The sequence below is a fragment of the Xenopus laevis genome, chromosome 4S, assembly GCF_017654675.1.
Source record: "Xenopus laevis strain J_2021 chromosome 4S, Xenopus_laevis_v10.1, whole genome shotgun sequence".
In the NCBI taxonomy this organism is placed as follows: Eukaryota; Metazoa; Chordata; class Amphibia; order Anura; family Pipidae; genus Xenopus; species Xenopus laevis.
The window spans coordinates 77,130,220-77,142,607 of NC_054378.1; the positions used below are offsets into that span (position 1 = coordinate 77,130,220).

The following is a 12,388-nucleotide window of genomic DNA, read 5'->3' on the forward strand; positions in this document are numbered from 1 at the left end:
TAACAAATAACTATTTCTTATGTAACCTTAATGTAATAAATATCTGAATAAAAAGCATGAAACAGGAGGGTATTTAGCTGTGTGTTGATATGGTCTTGAGATCTACTGATCACCAACTAAAGGTCTACTGGTAGATCTACCTTTTGGGCACCCCTGCTTCTATATATAATGTTCTGGACTGAATGGAATGCAAACATACAAACTTTTCATAAAACAGGTCAGATGTTTGAAACAGAAGCACAATACACTCTGCAGAATAAAAAAAAGTTTTATTTTCTTGTCTAAGTAGAAACGGGTCATTGTAAAAAATGAGGGTTAAGACATTGTACAGTATGTATTTACAAAAGAAGAGCTAGCATTCATCCCCTACCTCAGGCCACAGCTCACTGTAAATGTTACATAAACAAATTGAGCATTACTAAGTTAAAAGACACCTATCAACCTTGAAAAGCATTCACACCTGAGATGTGGGCTGACATGACCTGCAATGGGTACAAGGAGGCCGATTTACCAGCTAGTCTCACCAAAATAGATTTTCACATCTAACTTCTCTTTGAAGGAGAACTAAACCCCACTTTAGGCAAAAGTCCCAACTGGCCCCCCTCCCTGCCTCCCACCTGCACAATGCTACAGCAGATTATGTGTCCCCTCTAGGAATATTGTCCCGCACCTGCAGAAGAGCTCATCTGAACTCACAGACGCCATCTTCCGGAGGTTCGGTAATCCTCGGGTCTTCTATCTCACCTTTGGCAATTTCCGTCTCTTTCGGAACATGCACAGTTGTAATGAACTGGAAGATTGCCTAAACTGTGCATGCATGCCGCTCACTTCACAAAGGATACCAAAGCGATGAAGATGGAGCCTATGAGCTCCGCTGCACTCTTCTACAGGTGCGGGTCCTTTAAATGTATTTTTCCTGTAACAAGTGAGATTCTGAAAGACTGAAATTATCTCAGTGTCCTTAATCTAAATGTAGAGAGACATCCATAAAGAGTAAGAAGGAATCCAATATTATAAAAATGACGGAACCCAACAATTCAACCATTATTTAAAAAATATGAACAGCTTTGGTTGAGTGTACCTATGTTGGTTAGAAGAGTATAAAGTGCCCTTGTACAATGCCAGGCCAGCCTGCAAAGCATCCACTCGCCTATATACATGTATTTAGTCAGAGTATATGTGTATGCACATGAATAAGAATGTTAAACACAATTAATGTATGTGTACACTATTCATATATTCCAACATAAACCCACAAAGATATACACACACATGCCAGTGTACAGTAATAATATTGTGCTGTTTGTACCAAAACCCTTATAAAGTCTGAGTGGCTTTGCACAAGAAGCCCTCTAGCATCAAAGGGTTAAATTCTGATGTTTGAATGGATGAAGATTCTTGTTCAAAATAATAAGAAAATTATTACATTTAAATATATAAATACTGAAAGAGGTAAATTGCAAAGGTAACCTCTTTCATTCTACACTAAAAAAAATCCTTTTAGAATGCAGCAGTAAATCCTTCATTCTAGAGAGTGATGTGTCTGCAACTTTATGCCAGTAAAAGCGGCTATGGCTTTAAATTAGTCTCCTCATAAAGGAGTATTTATTACTCAACAGCAGGGGTGCGGCTCAATGGTATTATAGAACTTACATCCATCTTCATCTATTACCAGCCACTGACAGCTGGGCAAATGGCTGCTGATGGAAAAACTTACAAAGCCCAATGTCTCTGAAGAATGTGAGAAGGTAGAAGTCAGCACCACATCAGAATGGCAAAAAATATATAAAAAATATCATTTTAAAAAATAGTGGTACTGTATGCATCCATGTTACATCTCCATTCTCATTCCCCAGTTTCTAACAGTCTAAACTATAACCAATACAGTGTTTAAGTAAAAGAAGACTTATGAAATAAAAACTAACATTTGTTAAAAAGGTACAATTTCCAATATGAAGGTATTTGTTTGGATGCCAACCAAACTGCACCGTAATTAATGCATAAACATCAAAATAAAACAATAAACACTCACACGACCACATGAGAAATGAAAGCGCATGCCCCTTGACTAACATGGCAGCTCGCTCCGGGAGCTCCCTACAGGAGAAAGTGTCCTAGCGCTGGCGGGGGGCAATTTTTTGAACAAAAAAAACAACAAAAAACTACTGTTAGCCCCAACTGGAGTGCGGGCTCTATTAGCCCTCACCTTTGGCTGGGGATAACATTTTAGCCCAACAGGTGCCCTTTACAGGCCACATAAAGGCCAACAGGTTCCCGCATAAAGTTTGTATCTTCCCCTTATATTTGTCTAGTCCTCATACAAGGAGTTAAAAAAGAATGTGGAATACCCAACAGCATAGCTTTCTTTTTTTATTTTATAGCATGTACAGAGAGGTAGCATAAAACTATGCCAGTATAGGTCCATCTCATGTACAAAGCACAGTTTAGCAAAAAGAATTATGGTTATGGTACTCTTTAGTGGCAACATATAGTTGTAGTTAACATAGGCCAATAAATGATATTAATTAATAAAATAATTATAACCTCCTTTTTCCAGATCACCCCTATGGCTAACACCACTTGTATGGCATTATAAAGTTACAAAGAAAAAAAACAACCCTTCCCAAATCAAGGACATCAGTATTAGTATTTAAAACAATTCAACTGAGCCACAGAGGCAATTCTTCAGGGTTTGTCTTGGTTTCTCAAAAAAATACTGAAATAAACCCATGGTACTTTTACATTTTTATACCAGTGAGTGAGCTGCTGTTACTTTTCCCATAAAAAGAAAGTAAAGACTGATAACTTTCCTTACCATGTGCATGAAACATTCTTTTTAGTATCTGTATAGAAGTCTGAAGACACCCATAGACAACAATAAAATGGGTGCTCTTGCTTGAAAAGCCAAACTCACTTTAATGAAAACAGGCAATATAGTCACCCACTCAAATGTATAAGTATAAATATTCAGAAGAAGGAATATTTTGTGCACACAGTAAGCTATTCCCTTATAATACTTTGTAATACTTCCCTATAATACTTTGTAAGTAGAGTTTCAATAGTTGTAGGTTAAGCTTGAAGTGCATTTTTTATGTAGGCCTCAATCACTCCTAAGACACTACATTTTAGGTGATAGGTTCTCCTTTGAGTTAAAAGCAAAAAAGACCAATTAATATGTATTACAGACACCCATTCAAGTTAATTGCAATCAAACTATGAATTGCATAGTGTGAAGAGACTCAACATATTCTAGTAGAAACCAACAGAATTCTTTACATAGGTCTTGTTGCACAACTGACTGCAATGTGTTGTGAATCATTTTTCTATACTAAATTCCTAAAACATGTTTATATGTACGGATGATGTCCTAGTTATGAAAACTTATAAAATACTTAGATAGAAAAAAAATTTCCATCTGAAAGGGGCCAGGCTGGCAAATACTCTGTTCCGGGGCACTAAGCCAAACATAGAAATTCAAAACATACAGAAAAAATAAATACTCTGATCCATATTTACAGAACACAAGCCTTCACCCACCCTCACACCAAGTCATTGAGCTCTAGGTTAATAAATATACTACAAAAGTCTATGTTTCAGTATTAATTTAAATGTTTTGGGAGAACCACAAAGTGTTGTTAAGGTATGTACAAAATTATCTATAAATATATCTTAAAATGGTATGTTGCCCTGATAGGCTTTTATATACAGAGATCAAGTAGTACCTCGTCCTGAATCAAGTAAAAATCTGTATAAAAGATTATACATAGAAACCCTCACATCCTTCGGATGTCTGGAAAATGATATATTTGTGGTTTCCCATCACCAGAATAAATAAGAAAAAAACTGTCATGTTCCTAAATGACAGAGAGGATTAGTTTCAGTGCTGCGCATAACACAGCACCAGCCTCACAGGATCCACTGACATTCCTCACAGTATATATTGCATGATCTAGGCAAGTCCAAATAGGTTCCATGTACTCATTTACTGCTTGCACCATGGTGTCACAATGTTTTTGTTACACAGCATCAGAAACAGCTATTTAAGAGCAGAATATGAAAAAGAAGGAGTAGTGGGGCATCCTCGGTCTTCAAGGTAAACCATCATCTTCAAGGCTTAATGCAACTCTCTGTCAAAGACATAAAAAATGTGTATTTCAATGAATATAAACAAGTATATTCAATATCTGTGACATCAAAATATATTTGATCTTCAATGTGTGAACGTATTGCTGCACTGAACGGGTAGCAGCTTTTTACTGATGGTACTGCAATTAAAACCTTCTTTGGTTATTCAGTTATTCAATGGAACACCATCTACTCTGCAGGCAGGGTCGTTTTTTACTGTTATCTTATAGGCTGCCATCAAATGTCACACTATCTAAAGTTTTGAGGCTAGAGACTGTCTGTGTACTCACCGCTGGATAAACATGCCCAATTTGTGCTGTTCTTCCAATGTGGATCTCTTCTTCTTCCTCCTCCTCGTCTTCTGTGGTTTTACGGTATACAGGGTTATCAAAGTTCATACTCTTTGTGTTCTTTCGTTTCCAGTTTCTCCAGATAAGATATCCCAAAAGACACAGAAGGGCAAGTACAGCTGAAAAAAAGATGGCATTAATAAGGGAATACTGAAAGAAAACAGAATCTAGCTATATTGTGTTTGAAAGGCACCAATGCAAATACAAAATTAAATTACCTCCTACACACACACACAGAGGCAAACCGTCTCTGAAGAGCATTTATTTGCCCAGACAGAACAAGTATATTCCGTTCAATATGGAGGTTAGGCAGGTCTTTCCTTATAGCTATCTTATCTTTCCTATAATATTAATTTGCAAAACAGCACTAATTAAAAAACATTGGTCACACTAACTGGATCTGGACAATATACTTATGAAAAAGAAGGGAATGTCTAAAATGCTGAAAGAAAAGTTGGATGTAAAGAAAAATACGTATCGTGATTCTCAAGCTACCAAAGGGGTAGAATAGCTGGAAAGAGGGGGGAGGGGGTGTACAGTGAGAAAAATCAGGAAGGAATGTACATTATGACTAAAAGGTGGAACCTATGCCAGAATAAGGGGGCTAATTGTCAGTATGGGAATGTGCTCTGTTCCTGAACAGACAAAACTTTCTTGTTTCCCTGAAGGATGTTAAAGTAGGGGAAAATATGTAGATTAAACACAAATGGCCAGATAATTAGGTAAGAATGGGGATACCACAATACAACAGTAAGAGATGATCACATGCTATATGAATTATGGGGTGAGGCCTGTATTTAAATATCTCACCAAGAGGAACAGCAACTCCAATCACTGCCGCAGTCAATGTAGAACTAAGGTCAGAATTTGAGTTTCCATCTATAAAGGACAGAGTAAAGAAAGCGTGCGTTGTGATACATATAAACAAAAAACATTTAAATATTTAAGGTAAAAGCACCTTTTAAGGAATCAGATGATCTTTAAAGAAAAAAACCCCACAAAATGATGTTCATGAATGTGCCACGTTTCATAACAAATCATTTAGGGCACTGGCCCCCAACCAGTGGCTTATGAGCAGCATGTTGCTCACCAGCCTCTTAGATGTATCTCCTAGTGGCCTCAAAGCAGGTGCTTATTTTTGAGTTTCTGTATTTGAGGCAAGTTTTGGTTGCATAAAACCAAGTATACTGTCAAACAGAGACTGCCAGTTCACATGGGGTCTATGAATAGTCAACCACAGCCCATACTTGCCCCCCCCCCATTATGCTTTTGCATGCTCTACATTTTTCTTTTTACATTTGAATGTGGCTCTCATTTCTAATTCTTATTTATTGGACTCAGTCAAACTTTATCAGTGTGCCCTAAATATACTGTATATTGTAAGTTGCCCCCTCATCTTAGGCAATTTATAGCAGCCTAGAGCATATGCTGTGAATCAGCAGAAAAGTTGGAAGCTATTATTATCATTGTAAATGCTAAAGGGTTGTGGTGAACCTAGGCTGGTACAGATGCCCAAAACATTCATAATCTTGAATACTTTTCCTCGTATAAAAAGTATCTTTTATTGGGCACTGTCACTCATTTTCACATATTGAGGGTGTTAGTAGAGAGCTGATCTGAACTGCATGTGCTGCTTCTCGGTTAGTGAGGACAGACACACCAACTTCTGTGTGAACAGTAACTTAGTTGCTTTATAGAACTCAGCATAACATGCAACACGAAATTTTCATAGAGAGCATACACAGGAAGAAAAGAAAAAAAAGCAACAATAGACTCTCCCTGCATTAAGTAACGTGCACTGGAACAATCTGTCTGTTGTTTTCCAACAGAGGGAGCGGGTATTAATGTACAAGAAATGCTGGTAAGTTAATGTACTTGTTACTGCAATAAATATGAAGTGCAACAGCAGAACGTTTCCTAAGGACAAAGACTCAAAATCTCCCTTGCCCTGTTAAGGTTATACACCAAACCACAGGGTGACCCACAACTATAGAAAGATAATACACAGTTCCATGACCCGATTCATATCTGCTCTATTAACATAAAGTTTGAGGTTTCTGAGAGTGACAGGAATCTGTCAAGTGTTTTGAAATAAATAGGGAAAGTAAATGAGCATCAGGGTGAGTTTGAAGCCCTAGGTAAGAAGCCACACGTCCAATATTGCAGTAATAAGGAGCATGTCTGCCTGACACCCATACTCATTCTCTTACAGTGCAGAGACAAGCTGCTGTTTCCTGTGCTTTTGTTCTTGGAGTCTATGTCCCTGGATGAAGAGGAAGTTTGGTGAATGTTGGTCACACTGGAATAGTTTAGTGATATTTCAGTAGCAGCAGCAGCAGCAGTAGTAGTAGTGGTGTAAGTTGAGGTGAAAAGTACAGCAGTGGTCGTCTCGGCTGTTGTACTGGGTTCTGGAACCTGTTGGTGAATGGCAGTTGCAACAGTGACTAAAAGTAAAGAAAAACAGAAAAGTGACACATTATGTTTCAGCACATGTTTTCAACCTGCTAAATTTACAACAATTCAATTTTGTATACACTTTATTATCATGTATATAGAGATACTCACAACCACCATTTGGGAGCACACAAGTGCACACAAAACTTGTTGGTCAAAGCCATTGTCCCATGCCATCACCAACTCTCAGAACCTCACTTTTTATTTCCAGTAGCATCACAATCTAATTTTTTTTTTAAAGTGTTTATTTATGCATTTTAACTTTACAACAAAGAGTAAAGAGTGAAAGTGAACCATCACATTAAGCATCTCTCAACAATACAGAAGTGCATACGCTAAGTAATCTGTAGCGGAAATTCACAATCTAATTTTTAACTGAGCTTCTTTACAGCTATTATTCCTTAAAGGGCACCTATCACAGCCAAAATAAAACACATATTAACAATCTGACCAGTACAACCTAAACATGTTTAATCAAACTACATATATAGTTTTTTGAAAAATCTGCAGGTTTTAAAAAAATCCCTTACTTTGTCAAATGGGTTCTTTCACTGAGGGAGGCCATACTGTGACTAACAGAGACTCTAATATGCAAATTTCAGGAGCATGCTCAGATTGTAACACTGCTTTGAGTATTCTACCCAGAATGCCTTGCTTAAGTAAACTCCTCCACTAGAAGTATCAGGATATTTCCCTATCTTGTCCCCTTCTGGTAAAGTCATTATGCAAATGAAGGGCCCACACTAACTTCCAGCAGGTGGCAGCACTACTGAACAGCATCTAACACACAGGTTTGGCTGATTTGAAAATAGCTTAGAAGGGTTGATAAGCAAGCAAGGAATTTCAACTGAGCATGTGCGAGATTTCAGAGCTACAGTTGGCTGGAAAGATATAGGTCGGAGGAGCCAGTGAAATCCAAGATGCCTGCCTCAGCTAGAACTGCAGGAGAGATAGGGGAGATCTTGCAGAAGGTATAGTGAGCTGATAATTTACATTATACAAACAATTCTAACTGTTTTAAAAATCGGATTTCTTGAACTTTCACATAGTGTATTTACTTAGTAAATGATTTTGGTCATGATTGGTGCCCTTTAAGCTTTATTGCTCCTGTGTTTCTCTGTGTGCCACAGCTCTTCCCTTATTGTTTCTCCAAATTCAATATGCCCATTAAGAATTATATTTCTAGTAATACAATACAATAAAGAATAAATCCAATAAACTCTTAGGATACTAATGTGACACAATATTTTTTCTCACTTACCTTTTTCACAACTTCTCATGTCTGGCCCCAGCTCAATGCCATCTGGACAGGCACAAGTGTATTTTGGTGAGTGAGCAGAGATTTGGGGAGCCGCAAGGCACAGATACTCACAACCACCATTTGGGAGAGGACCCTGGTTGCAAGCATTTACAGCTGCACAAAAAAACACGTTTAGTATATCATTTATCTTGCCAGTCTGCTGCTTTATTCTATTAGAAAACACATTGCTGAAGTCATTAGATACATATAAAATGTAACCAGAATGATATAGTGAATAAAGTACCCCCTCTTGTAAAATATAAGGATATTATAAGTTACAGAGAAGTTTCATGACCATATAAAATGTTTTTATACAGGTCATGGAACTCCGAGGTAACTTAGAATATCCTCATATTTTGCAACTGGGGGTACTTTATTTATTCTAATACACAAGTTTCAGTGAGTCATGTGACAGAAATGACATCAGAACTCACCGTTTATAACTGATGACATCAGTACTCACCGTTTATAAGGATATATTTTACAGGATAATCAAGGCTTTTGTGTATTATATGGAGTTATATTTCTATTGTAAATGAACAGTAAGGCAGGGCTTACTGACCTTTGGGTTGTTTGAGCTGATGAACCACCACAATATCATGTGGATTACTCAGGCTGTCGGCAAGGATGGAAATCTCACGTCCAGTTAGTCTGTTTGCACTGAAGATTGCTTCATTCTCTAAATCGGTCCAAAAAATTTTGTCCTAGCGAAGAGAGAAACAATTCAAATAAAACACAAAGCAACACCAAAGAAAAAGTATATACTAACAACAAGGGTTTAAATAAGAACAAATAAAAAACAAACAAGGAGTGGAAGCTCAGTCTGCAAACATTCAGTTCACTGAATAGTGAGCTACAGAGAGCAAGCAAACCGTTTGTATTTGTAGAGCAAGAAAGCATTGACTAGAATTGAGTCAGAGAAACTGAGCAAGAAACAAGATTGAGAAATTATAAACAATAAGTGTGCGAAACCTTTTTTTCACACTCATATCACATATTTTAGAAGCGTACACACATGAATATACAAACACACATGAATATACAAACACACAAACAATGTTTGCCATTGTGTCTATTGCTTTTCATCATATAACAGCTTTATTTTGCAGTGTGACTATTGGATTAAGTACTTTGACCACTAACCACGATGTTGGTGCAATTTATTTTCTTATTTCATTGATTTGCATAATGTTAGGCCTACTTCTCCCCCACATCCTAAGAGTCAGTAGATTACTTGATTATTATAACCTGGATAACCATATAAATAAAATGTATCAATTAACTAGTGTATTAACAGTGCTTGCTTATACTGGGGTTAGCTACTTAGATAATAAAAATAAGCGGAACTTGATCATCAACAGCACAAAGAAAGGAAATTGGGACATGGAAGTTTATTAATCAATGACATTATGGGGCCAATTCACTAACTTCGAGTGAAGGATTCGAAGGTAAAAAACTTTTTTTTGGGTTACTTCGACCATCGAATGGGCTACTTCGACCTTCGACTACGAATCGAAGGATTCGAAGTAAAAATCGTTCGACTATTCGACCATTTGATAGTCGAAGTACTTTCTCTTTAAAAAAAAACTTCGACCCCCTAGTTCGCCATCTAAAAGCTACCGAAGTCAATGTTAGCCTGTGGGGAAGGTCCCCATAGGCTTGCCTAACTTTTTTTGATCGAACTATCTGCGCTAAATCCTTCGACTTCGATATTTGAAGTCGAAGGATTTTAATTCCTAGTCGAATATCGAGGGTTAATTAACCCTCGATATTCGACCCTTAGTGAATTGGCCCCTAAGACATGCAAGTTTGCTATGATATGTGAAGTAATAAAAGACACTGTAATGGGCAGCTAGAAAGATCTTTCCAAGCTACTCACTGCTTCTGTATTCTTTACTTGATCGATAAAAGATTCCTTCTCTGATGAAACCTTTCTTGAAGCTTTGCTGAAATTATTGGGGAAACTAGCAATAATTGTATTTGCTTTTTGTGAGTCTATTAGATTTTTATCTCTGCAGCATTGTTTGTCACACTTATGCAGCATAGCTTTGCAGTTTGGTGTAGAAAAAAAACATTTATCCATTTTGCATTTGTTAGACTGTGTACGTTTCAAAAATATAGGTTTCTCTGAGGTGTTCATACTGTTAAGGGGTTTTAAAACACTTTGTTTGCAAGCTGAACGGACATAAAAGAAAATTTACATGCCACATTCTTTGCTAAATCGAAGAATATTTTACCATACATAAAGCAGGCATTATTCTGTTGAAGTAGTTGAAATGTAAGTGATGAAATCAGTATGCACAATGTTTTTTTGTGGTCATATACTTGGGTAAACCTATGCACAATCAGCATCATACACTTTAGTAGACCAAATGCATTTATATTAAGGTTGCTTTATCTTGGTACCTAATGTGGAGAAGAGATGCTACAAAGTGAAAGGATTGAGGAGATTTCAACATAAAAGTCTTAGGGGCAGATGTAATAAGGGTCGAATATCGAGGGTTAATTAATATTCGACTGGGGAATTAAAATCCTTCGACTTCGAATATCGAAGTTGAAGGATTTTGCGCAAATAGTTCAATCGAACGATCGAAGGAATAATCGTTCGATTGAACGATTAAATCCTTTGAATCGAACGATTCGAAGGATTTTAATCCATCGATCGAAGGATTATCCTTCAACCAAAAAAAGATAGCCAAGCCTATGGGGACCTTCTCCATAGGCTAACATTGACTTCGGTAGCTTTTAGGTGGCGAACTAGGGGGTCGAAGTTTTTTCTTAAAGAGACAGTACTTCGACTATCGAATGGTCGAATAGTCAAACGATTTTTAGTTCGAATCATTCGAGTCGTAGTCGAAGTAGCCCATTCGATGGTCGAAGTAGCCAAAAAAACACTTCGAAATTCGAAGTATTTTTTCTTCTATTGCTTCACTCGAACTTAATGAATGGGCCCCCTAATCTTATTTAAAAAATCACACATACATTTCAGCATATTTTAAAAGCTTAGGTTGCCCTAAGTTTAGTTTGTCCTAATCTAACGAATATTTATCTTTCCTAGGTAAACTAAAATTCCCCTACGAGTGAAACACCACAAAATACTAAAATTTGTCTGACAGTGCATCTAATTCTGGGAGTGTAAAATTCTTCTTGCAGTTAAAGTGTTAGAGGGCTTTGCTTGTAAAAGCTTACAGTCTGCACATCTTTACATGTCTGGATTAGTTATTGAAATATTCAAAATAATTTTTTCCAATGTCTGATATACTTGTACAGAAGTTAGTTCAGTGAAGAAATTCTCTTACAAGCTTACCTCAAATACTGCAAGACCAAATGGATGACTCAGACTGTCCTCTGAAGATATCAGAAGCTTTCTGTTGAAGCCATTGAAGTCCACACTAGACAAAGTATGAAGCTTGGAGTCCACCCAGTACAGCCGGCAGCCAAGTACATCTAAAGGACACAGTGAGAGGAGAGAATAATGAATGAATGGGATAGTGGTTACTAAAGTGCAAGAAGGATTGAGAAAAGTGTCTGGTATTGACAAGAAATACAGACCCAAGAGACAGCCTATATCCTTGTCTCCTTACAAATAATTGATAATGAAGCAATTTCAGAATAAGCAAAAAGGCAAAAGCATTGCCTCTTTTACCCTAAAACCTAAAGCTATCATAATAAAAGGTTAAGTCAACATTTTATAAAAGCAGATCATTGAGGTGGGACATCTGTGTGCACAAAAAATTATTTTGGTCATGTTAAAAACAAAATTGTGTTTTTCCACAAAAACACATGCGCACCCACAACTGCACAGCTTACAGAGAACACTGCTGGTATGGTGTTCTTCTGCACTCAAAACAACTATGTAATCTGGATTTCATGTATTTGTTCATGACAGTAGCTGATGGGCTTGCAAAATTATCAATAACAAGAATAAGCATGTATTTCCCTAAACCTCCTAACTTGACATTAGCTCTGGTAAAAATGAGCTGCATCAAATTTATACAGATTAAATATTTTGTAAAATGTACCAATTGTAATTCCATTGGGCCACTCAATACTATCAGATACCAGCACCTGTCGGTCCCCTCCATTCAGTCCGGCCTTTTCTATCTTTGCAGGGTCCCCCCAATCCGACCAGAACATGAACCTAAAGTTGGATAGAGAT

At 37.1% G+C, this 12,388-nt stretch overlaps 1 protein-coding gene across 1 annotated transcript in view; it reads right to left on the reverse strand.

Moving 5' to 3' along the window:
* Nucleotides 1–250: 250 nt before the first annotated feature.
* lrp8.S (LDL receptor related protein 8 S homeolog) overlaps nt 251–12,388 on the reverse strand; it is a 79,482-nt gene continuing 67,344 nt past the window's right edge. Inside the window, exons 12-19 of the mRNA XM_018260917.2 lie at nt 12,252–12,370; nt 11,537–11,676; nt 8,792–8,933; nt 8,191–8,343; nt 6,686–6,919; nt 5,286–5,354; nt 4,416–4,594; nt 251–4,127 (exon numbers count right to left, since the gene is read on the reverse strand). Of these exons, the coding sequence (XP_018116406.1) occupies nt 4,089–4,127; nt 4,416–4,594; nt 5,286–5,354; nt 6,686–6,919; nt 8,191–8,343; nt 8,792–8,933; nt 11,537–11,676; nt 12,252–12,370 (1,075 nt within the window). The 3' untranslated portion in view covers nt 251–4,088. The remainder of the gene's footprint in view (nt 4,128–4,415; nt 4,595–5,285; nt 5,355–6,685; nt 6,920–8,190; nt 8,344–8,791; nt 8,934–11,536; nt 11,677–12,251; nt 12,371–12,388) is intronic.